This window comes from Electrona antarctica (assembly GCF_951216825.1).
Source record: "Electrona antarctica genome assembly, chromosome: 21".
Taxonomy (NCBI): Eukaryota; Metazoa; Chordata; class Actinopteri; order Myctophiformes; family Myctophidae; genus Electrona; species Electrona antarctica.
In genome coordinates this window covers 39043880-39068338 of record NC_136802.1, presented here as the reverse complement: position 1 = coordinate 39068338, position 24459 = coordinate 39043880, and the positions used below count along the sequence as shown (strand labels likewise).

Sequence of the window (24459 nt, the reverse complement as noted above, 5' to 3'; positions counted from 1 at the left end):
TGTAATGCTTAATTGGGTCGTCCACTCACAGTTAACAGCCTTTGTATTGAGTTTGTGCTTGAAATGTACTGTAATTCTGCAAACTGTTAATAAATTCTTCAATCAATCAATCAATCAATCAATCAGGCTGAAGTGGTTAATGTATGTTTTGTAATAATAATAATCATCAAAATCTACAAAGTAACTCGTAACTAAAGTTTTTGTGTAACTCCAATAACCCTAACCTGAATATTTTCCTTTTAACCCTAAAACAATCATTTATCTTGTGAGCAGCAGATCTGCTATTATCAGAGCGCAACCCAAACATAAAATGACTTGCGTTTTATTTCTACCGGATCTCTTCTCCACTATAGTCCCTCCCTAACGTTTTAGTCTAGTTGTTATTTGATGACAAAATTGTCAATATTATTTAGTCTCGGTTTTGGTCATCGTAGCTTAGTTTTCATTTGACGAACATGTCTCGTCACTGTTGCGGAGACATTTGATCCTCGCGAGTGTAATAATACAAGCAAACGCACACGGACACACAAACACAAAAGACAGACCGAGAGACAGAGAAAACCAAAATGGACAACAAAAAAAAGGCAGTCTTGGCCAATGGCGTCCGGCGGCGGCCTGCATGGGCAGCGGTAACAGCACACAGCTGGTGTGTTGGTCTTTATGAGACAAGGCTTCTTCACAGCGCCATAAATCTCAGCGGCACTCTGTCTTTTAGGGCTCTTTTGTCCTCCCGTCGTTGTCTAAAAGCCACCAAAGCAGCTCCTCTCTCTCTTCTTCAAGGACGCTGTTTTTTTGTTTTTTTGTTTTTTAGTGCTTGTTTGCGAACATCAATCTGCCCCCGCCGCTCTCGTCGGACACAAAAAGCAGTGGTGGAAAGTAACTAAGTACATTTACTTAAGTACTGTACTTAACCCATTTTGACCTGAGATCAGATTCTAAAAATGTCTTCTACATCCTGACAGTTTTCTGAAAAAGCCATGTTTCTATGTCAGTGGTTCTTCGATTTTTCAAAAATAGCAGACCTACAAGCTCGTAGCGCGCCACTCGGTGGCGCGCTACGAGCTTGTAGATCTGCTATTTTTCAATAGCTAAAGCATAGCATAATGCTAACACCAAAATGGGTTAAATACAGTTTTGAGGTATTTGTACTTTACTTGAGTATTTCCAATATCCAATACTTCTACTCCACTATGTACATCCCAGAACCATATGCACTACATTTCTTTGACAGCTTTAAGTTACTAGTTACTTTGTAGATTTAGATTATCGTTACCAAACATACATTAACCACATTTTTGTCACTTGAAAATAGCCGATCTACAAGCTCACGACGCATCATTGTGAGCTTGTAGATCATCCGTTTTCAAAAGATTGTTATACATTTGAAAACTTAAAATGAGACATTCTGCATAATGCGTACGTTCTACTTTTGGTACATTTTGATACCACTACATTTGTACGTAAATAAGTTAATTTTGAATTTCAATATATTGCAGTATTGATACTTTTTCCACCACTGACAAAAAAGAAGGAAGGATCGACGGACTCAAGCCACCGGAACCCAGTCAGAACCTATTCTTGGAAAGTTGGTGGACATTTTACTACAAGTACTAGTACTTTACTACAAGTACTAGTACTTTACTACAAGTAATAGTGGCATACTTTACTTTCCATTAGTTTTATACGTTATCATTGCTTGAGCTTTTTTTTTTGTTACGCTTTGTGTTGTCACGCCCCCTCATGAGCAGACCTGGAGCAGACCTGTCGTCGATCCAGGCTACGTCGTCTGCGTTAATCCCGTCTAAAAAGTACCTTAAAACTAATTCAGTACCACCTGGTGAACACCAGTTTTGGCCCTCGTTGCCACCGAAGCCCATTATAAAGAAAATAAAGAAAATTAAATTCTATTGTGCATGTAATGTGCATGTCATCACCTGACATGCAGATTAGAGCAATTTTCAAAATATGGATAAAAAAAAAAAGGCGCCAATGGCACTCGCGGCCACCAGGGGCAGGCGTCCAAAGGCGTCATGTGGCACTGAGACAGTTAATTAACAGCGTCCCGCGAAAGCATCAAACGTAGCAGATCTACAAGCTAGAAATGTGGCGTTTCCAGCCTGTAGATTCGGAAGCACGTCACTTTGTGCCGCGCTGCGAGCGCTTGTAGATCTACTGTTTTTGAATAGCCGAGGTATGAATGTACAAAGTGCTTCAAAATAATGACTGCGATGCTGTGTTAACTACTTTTTGGACCCCCAGGGGTCCATGGACCCCCAGGGGTCCGGGGGGAGTTTTTAAGAGGATTGTATAACCAGGTACTGTGGTAGCTTGTATGCATCAATCAAACACTTAAATCACCCCCTTTGTCACACGGAGGTGTCAAGTGACGGGAACGGCCGATCTACAAGCACTCAACAAGTCACAATTTGACACGTTGTGTGTTTTCGTTGAATCTAACGTGGTTAAAAAAAATGGAGTTTGAGGTTACAAAGGGATATAGGAGGGGGGCGGGCAGCTAAAATGAATATCAATAGGAATCGAGCAACTTAAAAACTGTCTAGGCCTAGGGGTGTTCACAAAAGCCTGAGTGGACGATAAAATGACCAAATGTGTTTTTGAAAGTCAAATATCCCTTTAAACATTATGATATAATTTAGCTATTGAAAAATAGCAGATCTACAAGCTCATAGCGCACCACCGAGTGGCGCGCTACGAGCTTGTAGGTCTGCTATTTTTGAAAAGTCGTTAAAATGTGGCGCAAATCATTGAATATATATTTCAGAGCGAACATTTTAACTACTAAAATATTTGCTTCTGGGAAGTCCCTGGAAGTACATATTTTGAGATGGGGGTCCGTGGCCCAATAGAGATAATTCTGGGGGTCCTTGAAGTGAAAAAGGTTGAGCACCACTGACATAGAAACATAGGTTTTTCAGAAAAATGTTTTGATTTAGAAGCCTTTTTTATCGACGTCAGGCCTAAATGGGTTAAGTGCATACATTCAGCCCCTACTAACAGTAAGAGAACGGATCGTCCACTGACTTTGCTCCATTGGCTGCTTGTTCATCGTTAATCGGTACACCATAAAATATACTTCCAAACACTGCTTAAAGGGATAGTTCAGATTTTTTTAACTTAAGTTGTATGAAATACTTGCCATTAATATAGTGGTTGCAACTGTATTCATTGATTGCCCGAGTCCTGTGGTGGGAGTTCTGAAAACAGTCCTATATCTATACTCATGTTATTTATTTCCCCTTAATAGATTGAACCAAGACTATTGTTTCCCCCATATTTTCTCTTTTATAAACAACAACTGAAAATGAGTCAATAAGAAATGATTAAGAGTCTGTGAAGCCTCATTCATTCACTGTGTCCGTGGACATGGCGGTGAATGCAGACATACAATTATGGTTTCCTTAGGCAGTAAGTAAATACACCGGGTCTGATATAACCTGCATCACTGCATGACTCATACATGTTCAGACAAGCCGCTTTTGTCACAACACAATTTGTGATGCTCTGTAATTCTGCTATATTGTGCTAATTGAGTAATTTGGTGCTGGATGTGTCAACTGAAAACCCACATTTTTCCACTTAGCTTTTCTTCTTATTATTATTTTTGTACCTACATTTTTATCCTTTCATTACATTATTTAGATAGCATTTTCCCCGGTTGGACGTAGCGTGTGGAAGGAACACGTTATTCCAACCTGTTCCTTGCCCCTCCATCAGGCGCCCCAGCTGGCCAGGGGGAGTATAGAGACCAGGATTACTGCATGTGTTTTTGCGAACACAGTGAGCACTAACTATAGAAGCTGGCCAAAACTGTCTGTCTGTCTGTGTGTCTGTGTGTGTCACGCTGTAACACCACCCACCCGCCACCAATTGGAACGATACAGAGAAGAAATTGGAACGATACAGAGGTCTCTCTCTCTCTCTGTGTGTGTGTGTGTGTGTGTGTGTGTGTGTGTGTGTGTGTGTGTGTGTGTGTGTGTGTGTGTGTGTGTCAGACTGCCACAACAGCTTTGTTCGCTTCCCGCGTTTACGCGTCTTACTTGTGTGAGGGTACCTACCCTAGGGGACACGGGGATAACATGCAAACTCCACACAGAAAGGCCCTTTCGCCAACCCCACCTATAAGGTATGGGCACTGATCACATGGAGGAGGAGAAAACAACGTTGTAATCCATCTTAGACTTTTGTCTGTATGGTTTTGAATTGTACAGCACTTTGAGCTGCATTTCAATGAAAAGCCCTATTTACATTTTGGCCATTTGAAAAAAAAATGTTGAGCCATTTTCAAAATATTTGTTTATACATTCGAAAATTTGTGAAATGGGACATTCTGCATAATGAGTATTTACTTTTGGTAAGTAAGTACATTTAGAATGTCGGACTTGTACTTATTTTACTTGTAAATACAAGTATTTGAGGGTACTTTTTCCACCACTGTGCAGGTGGTAAAGTTACTAAGCACATTTACTTAAATACTTTACTTGAGCATTTCCAATTTCCAATACTTTAATTTCTACTCCACTACATACATCTCAGATACAAATATTATACTTTGACTCCACTACATTAATTTGCAAACTTTGTAGATTTAGATTAGTATTACAAAACACTAACCACTTCAGCCCTATATACAGTACATTTTGGCCATTTGAAAATAGCCAATCTACAAACTCACACTCATGTGTCGCAATTCCGAAATTGTACTCGTAACAGTAGTATTTCTACTTTGCAGTATTGGTAAGAAATGTGAGTTATTTTTTCCCACCACTGCAGATCACCGAGTCCAGACACCTCATGGCACGGCTGGCCGCGAGACAACGGAGAGAAAACGCTTGTCTCACAAAAAAAAAACAACAACGCACGCCTCACTTCCCGTCCTGTCATCACCTACTCCATGTTTCCTCTCTCCATCCTCCTCGACGTGCAAACGTACCCACCCCCCCCATCCTCCTCCCCTGAGCGATCAAAATCAAAGCACTCCACACGTGAGGCTCAATGTGTGTGTGTGTGTGTGAGCTGCCCTGGGGGGGAGGGGGGGGGGCCCACCGGCGTTGCTTGCTGCTATAGCCCCGGGAAGTGAGTGAGAGGCGACTGGCATTTGTCTCCACTCGCCCCCCACCCCACCCCCTCACACAACCCCCTGGTTATCCCCCCCCCCCCCCCCTCCTCATTATGGGACAACAGACACTCTGGACTGACTGCAAGACCCCTCTGTGGGTGTTAGTAATGTAACCATGAGACCCCTCTGTGAGTGTTAGTAATGTGACCATGAGACCCCTCTGTGGGTGTTAGTAATGTGACCATGAGACCCCTCTGTGAGTGTTAGTAATGTGACCATGAGACCCCTCTGTGAGTGTTAGTAATGTGACCATCAGACCCCTCTGTGGGTGTTAGTAATGTGACCATGAGACCCCTCTGTGGGTGTTAGTAATGTGACCATGAGACCCCTCTGTGGGTGTTAATGTGACCATGAGACCCCTCTGTGGGTGTTAGTAACGTGACCATGAGACCCCTCTGTGGGTGTTAGTAATGTGACCATGAGACCCCTCTGTGGGTGTTAGTAATGTGACCATGAGACCCCTCTGTGGGTGTTAATGTGACCATGAGACCCCTCTGTGAGTGTTAATGTGACCATGGGACCCCTCTGTGGGTGTTATTAATGTGACCATGAGACCCCTCTGTGAGTGTTAATGTGACCATGGGACCCCTCTGTGGGTGTTAGTAATGTGACCATGAGACCCCTCTGTGGGTGTTAGTAATGTGACCATGAGACCCCTCTGTGGGTGTTAATGTGACCATGGGACCCCTCTGTGGGTGTTAGTAATGTGACCATCAGACCCCTCTGTGGGTGTTAACGTGACCATGAGACCCCTCTGTGGGTGTTAGTAATGTGACCATGAGACCCCTCTGTGGGTGTTAGTAATGTGACCATCAGACCCCTCTGTGGGTGTTAGTAATGTGACCATCAGACCCCTCTGTGGGTGTTAGTAATGTGACCATCAGACCCCTCTGTGGGTGTTAGTAATGTGACCATCAGACCCCTCTGTGGGTGTTAGTAATGTGACCATGAGACCCCTCTGTGGGTGTTAATGTGACCATGAGACCCCTCTGTGAGTGTTAATGTGACCATGGGACCCCTCTGTGGGTGTTAGTAATGTGACCATGAGACCCCTCTGTGGGTGTTAATGTGACCATGGGACCCCTCTGTGGGTGTTAGTAATGTGACCATCAGACCCCTCTGTGGGTGTTAACGTGACCATGAGACCCCTCTGTGGGTGTTAACGTGACCATGAGACCCCTCTGTGGGTGTTAGTAATGTGACCATGAGACCCCTCTGTGGGTGTTAGTAATGTGACCATGAGACCCCTCTGTGGGTGTTAGTAATGTGACCATGAGACCCCTCTGTGGGTGTTATTAATGTGACCATGAGACCCCTCTGTGGGTGTTAGTAATGTGACCATGAGACCCCTCTGTGGGTGTTATTAATGTGACCATGAGACCCCTCTGTGGGTGTTAGTAATGTGACCATGAGACCCCTCTGTGGGTGTTATTAATGTGACCATGAGACCCCTCTGTGGGTGTTATTAATGTGACCATGAGACCCCTCTGTGGGTGTTAGTAATGTGACCATGAGACCCCTCTGTGGGTGTTAGTAATGTGACCATGAGACCCCTCTGTGGGTGTTAGTAATGTGACCATGAGACCCCTCTGTGGGTGTTAGTAATGTGACCATGAGACCCCTCTGTGGGTGTTATTAATGTGACCATGAGACCCCTCTGTGGGTGTTAGTAATGTGACCATGAGACCCCTCTGTGGGTGTTAGTAATGTGACCATGAGACCCCTCTGTGGGTGTTAGTAATGTGACCATGAGACCCCTCTGTGGGTGTTATTAATGTGACCATGAGACCCCTCTGTGGGTGTTAGTAATGTGACCATGAGACCCCTCTGTGGGTGTTAACGTGACCATGAGACCCCTCTGTGGGTGTTAGTAATGTGACCATGAGACCCCTCTGTGGGTGTTATTAATGTGACCATGAGACCCCTCTGTGGGTGTTAACGTGACCATGAGACCCCTCTGTGGGTGTTAATGTGACCATGAGACCCCTCTGTGGGTGTTAACGTGACCATGAGACCCCTCTGTGGGTGTTAACGTGACCATGAGACCCCTCTGTGAGTGTTAATGTGACCATGAGACCCCTCTGTGGGTGTTAATGTGACCATGAGACCCCTCTGTGGGTGTTAACGTGACCATGAGACCCCTCTGTGAGTGTTAACGTGACCATGAGACCCCTCTGTGGGTGTTAACGTGACCATGAGACCCCTCTGTGGGTGTTAACGTGACCATGAGACCCCTCTGTGGGTGTTAACGTGACCATGAGACCCCTCTGTGGGTGTTAACGTGACCATGAGACCCCTCTGTGGGTGTTAGTAACGTGACCATGAGACCCCTCTGTGGGTGTTAACGTGACCATGAGACCCCTCTGTGGGTGTTAGTAATGTGACCATGAGACCCCTCTGTGAGTGTTAGTAATGTGACCATGAGACCCCTCTGTGAGTGTTAGTAATGTGACCATGAGACCCCTCTGTGAGTGTTAGTAATGTGACCATGAGACCCCTCTGTGGGTGTTAGTAATGTGACCATGAGACCCCTCTGTGGGTGTTAGTAATGTGACCATGAGACCCCTCTGTGAGTGTTAGTAATGTGACCATGAGACCCCTCTGTGAGTGTTAGTAATGTGACCATGAGACCCCTCTGTGAGTGTTAGTAATGTGACCATGAGACCCCTCTGTGGGTGTTAGTAATGTGACCATGAGACCCCTCTGTGAGTGTTAGTAATGTGACCATGAGACCCCTCTGTGAGTGTTAGTAATGTGACCATGAGACCCCTCTGTGGGTGTTAGTAATGTGACCATGAGACCCCTCTGTGAGTGTTAGTAATGTGACCATGAGACCCCTCTGTGAGTGTTAGTAATGTGACCATGAGACCCCTCTGTGAGTGTTAGTAATGTGACCATGAGACCCCTCTGTGGGTGTTAACGTGACCATGAGACCCCTCTGTGGGTGTTAATGTGACCATGAGACCCCTCTGTGGGTGTTAGTAACGTGACCATGAGACCCCTCTGTGGGTGTTAGTAATGTGACCATGAGACCCCTCTGTGGGTGTTAGTAACGTGACCATGAGACCCCTCTGTGGGTGTTAGTAATGTGACCATGAGACCCCTCTGTGGGTGTTAATGTGACCATGAGACCCCTCTGTGGGTGTTAGTAATGTGACCATGAGACCCCTCTGTGGGTGTTAGTAATGTAACCATGAGACCCCTCTGTGGGTGTTAACGTGACCATGAGACCCCTCTGTGGGTGTTAATGTGACCATGAGACCCCTCTGTGGGTGTTAGTAATGTGACCATGAGACCCCTCTGTGGGTGTTAGTAATGTGACCATGAGACCCCTCTGTGGGTGTTAGTAATGTGACCATGAGACCCCTCTGTGGGTGTTAATGTGACCATGAGACCCCTCTGTGGGTGTTAGTAATGTGACCATGAGACCCCTCTGTGGGTGTTAATGTGACCATGAGACCCCTCTGTGAGTGTTATTAATGTGACCATGAGACCCCTCTGTGGGTGTTAGTAATGTGACCATGAGACCCCTCTGTGGGTGTTAGTAATGTGACCATGAGACCCCTCTGTGGGTGTTAGTAATGTGACCATGAGACCCCTCTGTGGGTGTTAGTAATGTAACCATGAGACCCCTCTGTGGGTGTTAACGTGACCATGAGACCCCTCTGTGGGTGTTAATGTGACCATGAGACCCCTCTGTGGGTGTTAACGTGACCATGAGACCCCTCTGTGGGTGTTAATGTGACCATGAGACCCCTCTGTGGGTGTTAACGTGACCATGAGACCCCTCTGAGGGTGTTAGTTAACGTGACCATGAGACCCCTCTGTGGGTGTTAATGTGACCATGAGACCCCTCTGTGGGTGTTAACGTGACCATGAGACCCCTCTGTGGGTGTTAACGTGACCATGAGACCCCTCTGTGGGTGTTAACGTGACCATGAGACCCCTCTGTGGGTGTTAATGTGACCATGAGACCCCTCTGTGGGTGTTAACGTGACCATGAGACCCCTCTGTGGGTGTTAACGTGACCATGAGACCCCTCTGTGGGTGTTAACGTGACCATGAGACCCCTCTGTGGGTGTTAACGTGACCATGAGACCCCTCTGTGGGTGTTAACGTGACCATGAGACCCCTATGTGGGTGTTAACGTGACCATGAGACCCCTCTGTGGGTGTTAACGTGACCATGAGACCCCTCTGTGGGTGTTTATGTAACCATGAGACCCCTCTGTGGGTGTTTATGTGACCATGAGACCCCTCTGTGGGTGTTAACGTGACCATGAGACCCCTCTGTGGGTGTTAACGTGACCATGAGACCCCTCTGTTGTGGGTGTTTATGTGACCATGAGACCCCTCTGTGGGTGTTTATGTGACCATGAGACCCCTCTGTGAGTGTTAACGTGACCATGAGACCCCTCTGTGGGTGTTAGTAATGTGACCATGAGACCCCTCTGTGGGTGTTAACGTGACCATGAGACCCCTCTGTGAGTGTTAATGTGACCATGAGACCCCTCTGTGGGTGTTAACGTGACCATGAGACCCCTATGTGGGTGTTTATGTAACCATGAGACCCCTCTGTGGGTGTTTATGTGACCATGAGACCCCTCTGTGGGTGTTAACGTGACCATGAGACCCCTCTGTGGGTGTTTATGTAACCATGAGACCCCTATGTGGGTGTTTATGTGACCATGAGACCCCTCTGTGGGTGTTAACGTGACCATGAGACCCCTCTGTGGGTGTTAACGTGACCATGAGAGTCACGCCACAGAGTGGCGCGCTACGAGCTTGTAGGTCTGCTATTTTTGAAAAATCGAAGAACGACTGACATAGAAACATAGCTTTTTCAGAAAACTGTCAAGATGTAGAAGACATTTTTAGAATCTGATCTCAGGTCAAAATGGGTTCATGTGACCATGAGAGTGTAAAGCGGGCCGTATCTCCTCCGCCGCCTATAATGAAACGGGTGCATGCGTTTGGTCCAACATGGCATTTAGACCGACACCCTATACCCTAAAAACTAACCCTAACCCTACACCCTGGCCTATACCCTAAAATAACCCTATACCATGAAACTAAACCTAACCGCACACGGAAGCCACGGGTGATTCTTAACCCGCCACATATATATGTCTTAAACGGCCATGCATGTCGGGGGGTGAGTCTTAACAGATTACATCCCGCCGCCAGTGGCTGGAATCTGGCGCCAGTGCCAACAGAATGCACGAAAAAGGCAGTGAAGAAGACCCCCGCGATTTGCCCCCCCGTGAACCGGAAGTAGTAATCGGCCAATTTTCTAGCCCATTCTGCATGGGCGGGAACCCCTTTTGGTGTTTTAACTAAGCATTATGTTATACTTTAGCTATTGAAAAATAGCAGATCTACAAGCTCATAGCGCGCCACCGAGTGGCGTGCTACGAGCTTGTAGGTCTTCTATTTTTTTTAAATCGTGAAAATGTGGCACAAATCTTTGAATATATATTCTTTCAGAAGACTTTTTTTTTTTTTTTTTTTTACGTCGGGCCTAAATAGGTTAACCGGCCACGCATGTTGTCGGACTGTCGCATGTCGGACAGCCCCACACAGAGTGTAGAGCAGTCCATATCCCAGTCCCCGCCTAGCGAAACAGCGCCCCCACAGAGAGAGTAGAGCGTCGGCGCGATGTGGGCTTGTAGATCGGCTATTTTCAAAAAACAAATATCTTCAAAATATGTGTACAAGAGAAATTTAAATACATTTTGATGCCAATGCATTTTCGACTTAAGTTAAATTGTGCATATTTACTACAAATGGGAGTACAGTGAGTAGCAGAGTTTGGAGTCACCGCTCCAAACAAATTAAACCTCCTCCCTTTCCTTAGCAGTGACTCATAATGACTCATAATGTCAAGGTCCATTATGTATTCGTCCTTTGAGCCACAGACCACCATTTGATGAGAGTTAGCCTCTCAGACCCAAAACGTAGAATATCTTGTTGTCGTTGGATACGATTTTGTCAACAAATCCACGCTGTATTGATGTTGGTATACCATTACATTCTCTAACTGTGCAGACTTCTTGTAAATTAACTAAGTAATGCAAATTAACTAAGTCATGCAATAATTGAGAGCGTACAATGAAACCAAATGGGAAACCATACGGGTCCATTTGGTTTCATTTTCTAATCATCTTCTAGATCTAATAAGGGGCCATTTTGGTTACCAACTCTCCATAATTTAAGTTATCTGGGGACCACCTGGAAACCCCCCGCATCAAGGACCACTGGTGGTCCCCGGAACACTGGTTGAGAACCACTGCTGCCAAAGGATCAGGGGTTGAACTGCCTGCTCTCGTCCATTCTTCTTCAGGTGTTGTAAAACCATAAATCTCTCTCAACTGGTCTCTCTCTCTTTGGCTTAAAAAAAATAAACTCCCCACCCTCCCTCCCATCCCCTCCCCCGACTTTATGAGGAAGTTCTCCCCCGATCATGTGAGGACCTGGCAACCGAAAAACAAAAAAACAAAAAAAAAGCTTGTGGATTAAAAAATAAAATAAACCTGTTTTGTTTTATGTATAGCCTCTCCTCTTTTTTGCAGGATGTGCTGGTGGGATCGACACGCAAACGTTACCGAGAGAAGAACCACGCATCTTAACAAAATGATGAATGAAAGTAATAAGTGTTATTATTATCTTTTCTACAACTTTTCATCAATGAAAAAACTAATCTAGAATCGTTAGCCGGCAAGGTCACCCTTGATCTACAAGCTCTCTTATCATTGTTCAAACAGAAAGCAGCTTGACCCCATCCTCCACCACCACCACCACCACTGTGCAGTGGGGATGCCATACCAACTTTAATAATAACGATTGTAATATTTGTAATAATTGTATCCGATACATCACATCCTGACTTCAGCGACGAACAGAGGAAATCACCTTTCGAACATCCGTCACAATCGGCACGATGTAGAATATTGCTGGCCCGGCTCCATATATGCAGATCTAGTATGTCAAACCATGTATGGCTATCCAGGGTTTGATGAAGTCAGTGCTCATCAATGATCTCCACATATGGAGATCCATGTGTTGTACCAACTTGGTTCATTTGCAAGTGTGACTCGCGTCGCGGAAACCAGACACTGGTTATCATGGGACTGTCACAATATGGCCATATATTGACATTCCCATATATGGGCTTAATATTGATGACATCAGGAATCTCCATATATGGGCAGAACAGGGATTGTATTAGGGCATAATCTGGGAATGCCCATATATGGACTTTAACCCATTTTGACCTGAGATCAGATTCTAAAAATGTCTTCTACATCCTGACAGTTTTCTGAAAAAGCTATGTTTCTATGTCAGTCGTTCTTCGATTTTTCAAAAATAGCAGACCTACAAGCTCGTAGCGCGCCACTCGGTGGTGCGCTATGAGCTTGTAGATCTGCTATTTTTCAATAGCTAAAGCATAACATAATGCTAACACCAAAAGGGGTTCCCGCCCAAAATGGGTTAATTGACTCAGGCCTGAAACAACAGAGCTTCTTAATACGGCACAGTTGAGAAGCACGAGTTAAACTATTAATCTGGTGTCAGTGAGGTCAGATGTAGATGTGCTGGCCGGCTCCATAATATATGCAGATGTATGATGTGATGATCCAGTCTTCTCCAGACAGCCATATATGGAGTGTGTCATGAGGCGCGATGTGTCGTGACGTGTGACGTGTCATGAGGTGTGACCATATATGGAGGCGTGACGTGACACGACTGACAGGAAATGCAGGTTTTCATAGTAACTGCGACCGTTCGACCTACCGTCGCAATAACTTGACATGAGCGCAATGTACACAGTCATGCTGCAATTCGCTTTACTCTCGTCTCTCCAATAAATCCATCCACCGGCTACCAGTGTTGTTTTTGGCAGCACATTTTGATTTTAGTTTTAGTCAGTCTCTTGAATAGTTTTAATTTAGTTTTAGTCACATTTTAGTCACCTGGAATGTCTTAGTGTTAGTGTTCTAGTTTTAGTCGACTAAATGTCATAAGATTTTAGTCGACTAAATCTACAGTTGATTTAGTCGACTAAAATTAATTTTATGCCGTCGTAATGACCGTTTTTACCAGTTGTGAGCTTGTAGATCGGCTATTTTCAGCATGCAACCAAGTGTAAAATGACTCATACTGGATCTCTTGCCCACTAGTCCCTTCCTAACATTTTTGTCTAGTTTTTAGCTGTTGACGAAATTGTCAATACATTAGTCTTAGTTTTAGTCATCGTAGCTTAGTTTTCATTTAGTTTCCATGTAGTTTTCGTCAGTGAAAAAAGGTAGTCGACGAACATTTTTCATCTTAGTTTTAGTCGACGAAAACAACACCGCTGGCTACAATTGGTTCAGAATGCTGCAGCTCGCCTCCTAACTGGCTTCAGCAAGTACGACCATATCACATCCTATTCTGGCCACCCTCCAGTCCGGCCTTGCTCTGTCCTACATTTCAGACCTACTTGACCCTGTTACGAGCCAGCTGAGACCATCGGGCTACTTACCATAACAGGTTGCAAAATAAAACTATAGGAAAACCGGGCCTTTGCAATCAGAGTACCAGCACTTTGGAATGCCCTGCCCTTTAGTCTGTGTCTCGTTTTAAGGCTCCTGAAGACCCACTTTTACAAAGCTGCTTTTAACCCCTTACCCTTGTGATTTTGGTGCATTTCCTGGTGTATATTTTATTTACTGTTGTGTTTCATTTACTTATTTTCTAGTCTAATCTGTGCGATTGCCAGGAGAGATGATCAGAGGAGCAGAGTTCGTGCCATTACGGTTGAAAAATGTACTGAGGTATGGGTAGAGTTTCTTGGTGAAGGTGCAGCCAGTGAAAGAGTAGAGGTGAAGACTGGCCTCCACGTCATAAAAGGACACCAGACGCTTCTCATAATCCACAAACACTCCCACTGTCTGGACCTTCTCTCTCACGGGGAGGACGATGGGAGGGTACGCAGAAGCCTCGTACTCGTTTCCGTTCCTCAGCATTATGGTCCAGAATCCATAGTTTGGTAGAAGATAGAGGTCTCCCTTCCTGTTGATGGACCCTCTGGCCACTCCGATTGTCCAGGCAGTCTTCCCTCCGACCTGAACCTCGTAGTAAAACCTTCCCGAGGAGAAGCCTTGTTTCCCTAAGACACTGGGACACGTAGAGAATCTCTCTATGTTGCGTGGCAGATCGTTCCATATGTTTCCAAGACTCACTTGTTTTCCGTCCTCGGACAGGACGAGACGAGGATGTGCCGTATCGGCATCCAGAGTCACGTCCACCTCATGTTTCTGGATCCTCCTCAGATCGTCGCTACACAGCGGACACCGACACACGCCGTTATTGTCCCAGTAACGCATGATGCAGGTCCTGCAGTAGTTGTGGCCACACGGAGTGACGACCGGTTCGGTGAACACATCCAGACAGATGGAACACACAAAGTTGTCCTCGGAATGGAAACCGCTGACGGTCGCACCCATTTCCACACGTTGAAGATAACTGGACATGGTGCTGAAGAAAACCTCCAAAGCTAGACTGGTTATCGAAAAAGCTATAGGCCAAGAGCCTCCGCGCTGGTGTCCAAGAAGCAGAACTTTAAAATGGAATTGTCCAAGGTCTGTGTCCTGGTCTGTGTCCTGGTAACAGTCTAGAGTTGGTTAAGAGTCTCGTTGAAGGGTTGATTCTGGGAGGTGGTTGAGGACTCTGAGGGTGCTCGTTGCATTTGGAAGCATCTCTGACATCACTGTGCCTTTTATAGCATTGGTTAATGTGATGATGTCACGGTGACTCAGTCGCATCCATATATGGAGTGCTGATGTCACGGTGACTCAGTCGCATCCATATATGGAGTGCTGTCTGTCAGCGATGTAAGATATATGGAGTCCACGATGTCAGACTTGGATATTTTGCTACTTATCTCCATATATGGAGTTCCGAGGTAGTCAGTTGTACCCAAATATGGAGTCCATGGCCTGGCTTGACTCACGGCAGTTACCATGACGACCAGGGCTCCCAAACTACCGATATGTCTGTGTCATAGTGTCTGGTATCCCTTGCACCCGTCTGGCTGTGTTGCCTTTGTGTCCATACATGGAGAATGTCTGCATCTGTCAATCTATGTCCCTTTGATCCATGATGTCATCAGTATATGCCCATATATTGGCATGCCCATATACAGTATGGACATAACGGTTGGACCGGCAGTTCTGGACAATCACACCAATCTGTTACTGTTGATGCTTTTGTGTGACGCTGCAGTGTGATCAATTAGGGTAATCTAGCTGAAAATGCACCATATCTCTATACGTCTGTCTGTACGTACGTACGTACATACATACGTACGTGTGTACGGCTGTAATCCACGTAACTCGAGAACCGTTCGCCCCACCGACTTCAAATTCGACACACGCGTTCCACACCACCACAGGGAGTGCAGTGCCCGGTGTCGAGTCGGTCGGACCCACGGTTGTCCAGAACCGCCACAAAAGGCCTCTGCCCGGGCTCTGGACGGGGCCCCTGCCCCCCAGGGTCCATATATGGAGCTAGCCTGTTCTGACATCACAACACTCCATATTTGGGCATGCCTGACACAGAACTCCATATATAGGAATAAAGGGACACAGATCTCCAACAGCCGGGCACCGGTCTAGCATACAAAAAAACACACAAAGTACAAATATGACCGTAGCGATATAGCCACTAGGCATGTAACTATTCAATCATCTCACCATACGATTTGAATCACGACTCTATGTTCACAATAAGATTGTTTACGATTTTTGAGTGGTGCAACCACTCCCTTACGGAGCTATGTGTGTGTGTGGGTGGGTGGCTGGGTGGGTGCCTGGGTCTGAGCACGAAAACAGCATGGTTGTTTTTCACCACCTGTGCGCAACCTAACACACACACAAACACACACATTAACTGTATATGATGATGATGATGATTTCGGGTGTGCCAGTACAGTGACAGTGACAGTACAGTACAGTACAGCACAGCACAGTACAGTACAGTACAGTACAGTACAGTACAGTAGAGGGACCCCCACACGGTAACTCCATATGTACCATATGTACCTTTTTTTGTCAATTCTCTTACAAAGGTCTTGCATTTATTTTCTGTTTTTTAACGCGCCTTCTGCTGTTTGCATCACGAATCAAATGTGTCACAAGTTTTAATCGATTTACGATATATCGTTACATGCCTGCCCACTAGGGGGCAAGCCCAACTCGTTTGAGATGGTTTTTGAAAAACGTATGCCCATATAAGAGCATGCCAAAAATCTAAAACTTATGCCCATATAAGAGCATGCCAAACATCTAAAACGTATGCCCATATAAGAGCATGCCAAAAATCTAAAACGTATGCCCATATAAGAGCATGCCAAACATCTAAAACGTATGCCCATATAAGAGCATGCCAAACATCTAAAACTTATTACCATATAAGAGCATGCCAAAAATCTAAAACTTGTCACCAAGTGCACAATCTTGATGATTTTTAACAAATCCCCTCCCAGCTACTGTATCAAACTTGGATTAAAACACACAGTGAAATAAATGAACCACCAAATCAAAGGTGGATTTACATCAGACTTGGTGAATTAAAGGTTGATTTACATCAGACTTGGTGAATTAAAGGTTGATTTACATCAGACTTGGTGAATTAAAGGTGGACTTACATCAGACTTGGTGAATTAAAGGTGGACTTACATCAGACTTGGTGAATTAAAGGTGGACTTACATCAGACTTGGTGAATTAAAGGTGGACTTACATCAGACTTGGTGAATTAAAGGTGGACTTACATCAGACTTGGTGGACATGTCCTCCACGTCCGAGTCGTTCGGGTCCGCCAGCTCCTGGAACGACGACTTCCTGCGTAGCTCCGCCTCTTCGCCGCCAGCGTCCGCCCACGATTTACCCATCTGCGCCCCCTGGTGGTGGTGGTGGTGTGGGGCGGCCCTGTCTTTCGGCTGTTTTTTGTCCGGGTGGTGGTGGGGGTGGTGGTCCGAGGACCCCGAGGTCGTGGTGGTCGTCGACTTGCCCGTCGATAAATCCACAAAGCCCTTTTTCCGCTTTTTGGTGGCCGTGCCGCCGGCGGCGTGGTCGAGGTTTCCGGCGGGCCCGGACTGGCGCTTGCCGAGGGGCGCGGCGCCCCCCGTACCCCCGTGGTGGGGGACGGCGCCCCCCGTACCCCCGTGGTGGGGGACGGCGCCCCCCTTACCTCCCGGCCCCGGCGCCTCGGTCCGGTGGTCCTTGGACACGGGGCTGCGTGGGATTAAAGCAAAAATAAAATCTCTAAATCTCAATTTGTTAGGCCTAAAAAAAAAAGTCCTAGTCTAATTTGTGACACAGACTTAAACGAGAATCCAGAATGCTATTTTGGATCTTTTTTTTTTTTTTTTTCGTCGGGTGGAAACCTCATGTCAAAAAAATTATTCAGGATTCAAATTGATTAAGTATCAAGAATAGCAGATCTGGAATCGCATCGCTTCGCTGTGTTTCCAGCTTGTAGATCTGCCATTTCTGATGCTTTAGTGTGACGCTGTAGTGTGATCAAGTAGGGCGTAAGAAGTTGGAATAATAAGAGGTTTCTGCCCAACAGCAACGATTATGGACATTTTGGATTGTTTTTGTTTTCATGAAACAATACCGATTATCTCAAATAACAACAATCAAGGTGATAATGAAGCATACTTGCCGTAGCACTTGCCTCGATGACCTTACAGGCGTATGCAAAGGCGAAACTTATGTAACTTATCCCATTTTGACCTGAGATCAGATTCTAAAAATGTCTTCTACATCCTGACAGTTTTCTGAAAAAGCTATGTTTCTATGTCAGTCGTTCTTCGATTTTTCAAAAATAGCAGACCTACAAGCTCATAGCGCGCCACTCGGTGGCGCGCTATGAGCTTGTAGATCTGCTATTTTTCAATAGCTAAAGCATAACCTAATGCTAACACCAAAAGGCGTTCCCGCCCAAAATGGGTTAATATTATTATTCATTCATTATTATCACTATTATTATTATTCACACCAGCATGCTATACTGCGATTAAAACGAATCCTGCTGCGAATTGTCGGAAAGTGCGCTTCGTTTGGCTTGTGTGAAAGGCTCATTTGAACCCCGATTTGCATCAAAGAACAGCATTCTACTTCCCCAAATTGAACACGTTGATAAAGTTCCCTGCTGCGTTTCAAATTGTTGCGGATGACGTGTGTGCAGTGTGAAGGCAAACGAAACAAACAAATTAAATATGCAAGAATGATGCAACTTCTCCGCCCATTCGCGTCGAGTCTACCGAAGTAGAGGTTGAGAATGCAACCTTACATAGCATTTTATGTAGACATAGCACTTATAGTGTACATACTCATAGTTTCACAGATACTGATCCTTGATGACTATTTTTATGTATTTGATGTATTACCATGTGTTGTTCTTGCTTAGTGCAAGTCGCTCTGGATTAAGTCTGCTCTGTCTGTGTCTGCTAAATGCGTGAATTGTAATAACTAGCCCTTACCCGTTGTGAAATACTTGCCGCCTGGTGGCCGCGGGGGGTACTGCGCCTTGTGGCCGCGGGGGGTACTGCACCCTGGGTGCGTTTCCGCATTTTTTATTCACTAATAAATTCATTATTAATCTATAATTGGTTAAATTGAAAAAAGGGCTTCGTTAAGACCTCCATATTATTATGGTCAATGCCTGTGTGAAAAGTGGGAGTGATTGGTGCAGGCAGTGAGGAGCTACGGCAGTGTTTCTGACACACATTCAGACATTCAGACATTTGGTTAAAATACATAATACATATATATGATGATAATGCTGCCAGGCCTACTTGGCTATGGACCGGGGCTCCTTGAAGCCCATCTTGGGGTTGTTGGTGGTGTCGCGAACAGGAACGGGCTGGTGGTTCTCTTTGGGTTTCCTGGAGGAGGAGGAGGGTTCTTTGGGGGCTTTGCTGCCGGGCCCCCCCTCCCCCCGGTGAGAGGGGGCGGCGGGGGGGACCCCACTGCAGTCTCTGAAGGCACTTGTTGCTGTCGTTTTGGGCTCTTTCAAGTCTTTGGAGGAGGAGGAGGAGGAGGAGGGAGCTTTCTCCTTGTGGTCCTTGGACGGCTTGTGGAGCTTGGAGAAGCTGCTCCCGGTGGTGCTGGTGGTGCTGGTGGTGAGCAGGGAGCTTCCCTTGGAGCCGTCCTGTCCACAGAGACAACAGAAAACCCACACAAACATTATCCCATTGATTCTACAAACCTCTTCTAAAACATGGGTTTTCTGGAAAAAACACATGTTTCCATTTCAGTGGTGCTCAAACCTTTTCATGTCAAGGACCCCCAAAAAGTATTTGTATTTGGCCGCCGACCCCCCCCCATCTCAAAATATATTGTTCCAGGGACCCCCCAGAAGCAAAGATTTGAGTTAACCCATTTTGGGGCGGGAACCCCTTTTGGTGTTTAAACATGTTGTAATTTAGCTATAAATAGCAGAACTACAAGCTCATAGCGCGCCACCGAGTGGCGCGCTACGAGCTTGTAGGTCTGCTATTTTTGAAAAATGTCGACGTCAGGCCTAAATGGGTTAAAAACCTTTGCTGTGAAAGAATATATATATTCAAAGATTTGCACACATTTTCAAGATTTTTCAAAAATAGCAGATCTGCAAGCTTGCAGATCTGCTATTTTCCCATAGCCGAAGTATAAAATAATGGTTAAAAGTGGCTATAGAAGCAAAAGTGACACAGATGCGTTCCAGGTCTCAATGGGTCATTATGGAGACATGAGGTATACTGTAGAATTATACATTACACCAGTGGTTCCCCAAACCTTTTAGCTCGAGACCCCAACAGAGAAATTCGATCCCCCCCCCCCCCCCCCCCCGGGACCCACACATAGTGAAAATAGCAGCTCCAACAAGATCCCAACGTGTCGCTTCACGCCACCAATTATATGAAGATAGGTTGAAACGTGGTGAAGTCGTCAGTTAACACTGTGCCGGTGTAGAGAGATGAGAAGGTAGGGAGGGAGGAAGTGCGTTGGCTGTGAACAGGGTGGTGGGGGGAGGGGGGGGTCCGTTCCTTCTCGGGGTCATGCCTCCGGGACCCCCTTGTCAATATTTCATCAATGCAGTAAAGCCATTAAGCAGTCTAGACGGCGGGCCGGGGTGGGTTGTTACGACCTGCCCCTAAAAAGCACCTTCTAAAAAAGAAAAAAGAAAAAAACCCTTTCATTCGAGAGGCCCTCCTATATCCACTCGCTGACCCCCCGCGACCCCAGGATGTAAAAAGCTGCCGGCCCCCCGCTCACTCACACTAAAGTCCCCCCCCCCCCCCCACCCTCTCCACGTATACCACAGCCACCAAAACTGTGTGCCTCTCCTGTTCCTCCTGGGAGGGAAGAAGAAGCCTGCACATAAAAGCTTGTTTATGTCCCGCCGGGGCTTCAGTGTGGTGGTCCTCGGAGTGAACACACAGACAGACACGCAGCCACGGGCCAGGCTCGGCCAGCTTAGCCGCACTACGCGGCCGCGCCGCCGTGCGTCGTTCTGCTGACCACTAAAAAGAGGCATCTTTTAAATCCATTTTGACCTGAGATCAGATTCTAAAAATGTCTGTTTGAAAATGACAGTTTTCTGAAAAAGCTACGTTTCTGTCAGTCGTCAGTCATTTTTGAGTGGTGCAACCACTCCAAGGAACAGCAATGTCCGCGTTAACCGTGTGTTAATGTGTGTGACTATGAGTACCAGTAGGGGCAAAAGTGGCGCTGTTGCCAGAAACAGAGAGAGAGAGATAGTGCTGCACTGTTGCCTGCTAATATGAGAGAGAGAGAGAGAGAGAGAGAGAGAGAGAGAGAGAGGGGGGGTGGGGGGGGTGGGGGGGGGAGTTGCACCACTCAGTTCACACGGGTGTGATTTTTCAAAAATAGCAGACCTACAAGCTTGTAGATCTGCTATTTTTCAATAGCTAAAGCATAACATAATGCTAACACAGGGGTTCCCGCCCAAAATGGGTTAACACAGTGGTGGAAAGTATGTATGTAAAGTATGTTTACTCAAGTACTGTACTTAAGTAACATTTATAGGTAGTAGTATTTCCAATTTCCAATACTTTCACATCTACTCCACTACGTATCGGATCCAAATATTGTATTTTTTACACCGAATAGATTAATTTGACAGCTTTAGTTAATAGTTATTTTGTATGTGGAATATTCTTACAAAACATACGTACAGTATGGGTATGCTAACACAATCAGTGCCGGAAGTCCTTCAAAATAGGAGCTCTGGGGTGCCGGAAAGACATGGCCGCTTTTACTCGGAAACGCATTACCCGGAAACAATCCACTCAAAAAAGTTTACTTTACATAGCTAGCTTACATTGCGATCGTTTTAATTTATACAATATATGATCCAAAAAGCGTTCATATTTTGCGGGAGAGACGGACGAGGAGCAGAAATGAAGCACCAGTATATCGATCCGATATATATATCGAACACCACGGAGAGTGCCCTGGATTGGGAGAGACGAGTCATTCTTTCCGCCGCGCTAACGGCCAAGTCAATGGTAAGCTAACAATTGCCTAGAGTGTAGCATACGGTAGCCGAAAGGCGAACTGACAAAAAAAAAAAAAAGGAAAAAATTCAGAATATTCTTATCTCGCCCGTATCATTGAGGATGCGCTAAGACGTGCGAGGACGTCGGATGTACGCGTCGATTGGGACCCCTAGGACGTGCTGACACGTTGGATGGACGGAAACGGTTAACCACTTCAGCCCTATACATTTCAGCCATTTCAAAATAGCAGATCTACAAGCTCGCGATGCATTATTATACATTTTCGGGATCCTTGACATGAAAATGTTTGAGAACCACTGACATAGAAACATTGGGTTTTTCAGAAAACTGTCAGGATTTAGAAGACATTTGTAGAATCGGTCTCGGTCGAAATGGGTTAATGCCTAACTGTACCTGTAACTGTATTAAATATACATTCCCATTTCCCAGTTCCATTATGTTGTAAGCATACTTGATAACTGCTGCTATTTTATACGTATTTCACTTGCACAAGAGAATGAGGAACTCTGTCACACACTTTATATTCTTACATTTTTATCCCACACTTTTTGTACCCATTATTTGTTTTACCCAGTGTCAATTGTTTAATGTAATAATACTGGATGCTACACTCCCTCTGCCAACCTGGGGAGAGCAACGGACTGACCTCATGTTTAACTTCAATGCATGAGGAGTCTTTTCACCTGACACCTGACCTACAAAGTAACTACGTAGTAACTAAAGTTTTCAAATGGAGTAAAAGTATTTGCCTCTGACATGGAGTTGACATAAAAAGTATTGGAGTAATTGGAAAAAAAGTAAAAGAAAAAATACCTCAAAATTGTAGTACAGTACTTAGTTTCCACGCATGTGTGTGTGTGTGTGTGTGTGTGTGTGTGTGTGTGTGTGTGTGCGCGTGCGTGCGCATGCGTGTGTGCGTGTGTGACCCAGCGCTCCAGGGGTAATCCATCAGGCTCATTGTGTTTACATTGCTAAGTGTTTCCATGTGCAGCAGACCTCTTGCTAGCGTCCAGTATGCTAAATGATAGCGCTTAAACACACTAAAAAAAACAACACCTATAATGGAAGCAGCATGCACGCTTATGGACGTGTTATCATTTAAAACAGTGCTTTTCAAACACTTTTCATATCCAAAAGGCCCATATTGTATCCGGCATTTGAGCCCCGGGCCACCATTTGATGAGTTTTTGCCTCGACTCAGACCACACAGACCCAGGAATATTTTGTTATCGTTTGATACGATTTTGTCCACAATTCCATGCTGTATTGTTGTGTTACCATACCCATTTTGGGCGGGAACCCCTTTTGGTGTTTTAAAGATCATGTTATAATTTAGCTATTGAAAAATAGCAGATCTACAAGCTCATAGCGCGCCACCGAGTGGCGCGCTACGAGCTTGTAGGTCTGCTATTTTTGAAAAATCGTGAAAATATTTATTTCAGAAAACTGGAGGATTTAGAATATTTTTGTTTTATTTTGAGGTCAGGCCTAAATGGGTTAACAGGCAAATGATAAAAATAACAATTCTTCTACATTCATATTATGTCTTGTAAATTAAGTCAGGGGTCTACAATATTGAAATTGTTTATTTTAAACCAAAAATACTCTCTCTCACACTTACTGTATGCCAGTGTGCCAGTGATCGCCCTCCTTTTTGACCTGAATCTGAGATCTGAGATCAGTTTTCTGAAAAAGCTATGTTTCTATGTCAGTTGTTCTTCGATTTTTCAAAAATAGCAGACCTACAAGCTCGAAGCGCGCCACTCGGTGGCGCGCTATGAGCTTGTAGATCTGCTATTTTGCAATAGCTAAAGCATAACATAATGCTAACACCAAAAGGGGTTCCCGCACAAAATGGGTTAATGTGTGCCAATATTGACACTGGTGCCTAAGGTTGCCTACCCCTGGATTAATATAAGTAATGCAACAGTTTAACAATAATTTAACTCTTGAGAGCGTAATATGAAACCAAATGGACCCGTAAGGGTAATGTCCCTGGAAGCCCTCTGAGAGACCACTGGACAGGTGGTCATTTTCATTCCAATCCTAAAAGAAAACCACATACAGCAGAGTTTCTCAAAGTGGGGTCCGGGGACCCTCAGTGGTCCTTGAGGGAGTTCAAGAGGGTCCCCAGCTAAATGATAGTTAGGAACCAGATCCATTTGTACACTCTCAGAGTGAAATTAACATTGATTTTACAACTAAATTGGGGTCTCAGAGATATAAATGGCAATTAAGTGGGGGGTCCGTAGCCTAATAATGCATGTCAAACTCGGGGTCCTTGAAATGAAAATGGCTGAAAATCACAGCTAGAGCCTTAAAAACGTTTTCAAAATGTGGGTCTGCGGGCTAATAACTGTGCATTTGGGGGTCCTTGACATTAAAAAGTTTGAGAACAACTGACATACAGCAGGTTTCAAAGAGACTGTAGGCTACTGTGTAGGAAAACAGAATCGGTCTCGCCGCAGCAATCAGATGAAAAAGACTATCCTATTTATGTTATGTTCCTTTTTTTTTTGAGTGGTGTAAACCACTCCTACGACTGGCTTTGTTAGTTTACGTGTCTGTCTGTCTGTCTGTCTGTGCTCAAAAAATGAGCATGGTTGCTACGGTCACCCAGTTCACCCGGGTGTGATTTAATTACGTCAGGCATTACGTCAGACCACAGCTGATCAGTCTATATAAGACCTTACACCACTCAGTTCACACGGGTGTGATTTGTTTTTAATGTTCTCAAATTGCAGAGCTC

At 45.2% G+C, this 24459-nt stretch overlaps 1 protein-coding gene across 3 annotated transcripts in view; it reads right to left on the bottom strand.

The window, feature by feature from the left end:
- The window catches only part of mllt3 (MLLT3 super elongation complex subunit), an 81633-nt gene that overhangs the window by 22021 nt on the left and 35153 nt on the right, over window positions 1-24459 (bottom strand). For all 3 annotated transcript variants that reach the window (XM_079491004.1, XM_079491005.1, XM_079491006.1), the window contains exons 7-8: window positions 18981-19336; window positions 16950-17412 (exon numbers count right to left, since the gene is read on the bottom strand). In XM_079491004.1, coding sequence (XP_079347130.1) covers window positions 16950-17412; window positions 18981-19336 — 819 coding nt within the window. The remainder of the gene's footprint in view (window positions 1-16949; window positions 17413-18980; window positions 19337-24459) is intronic.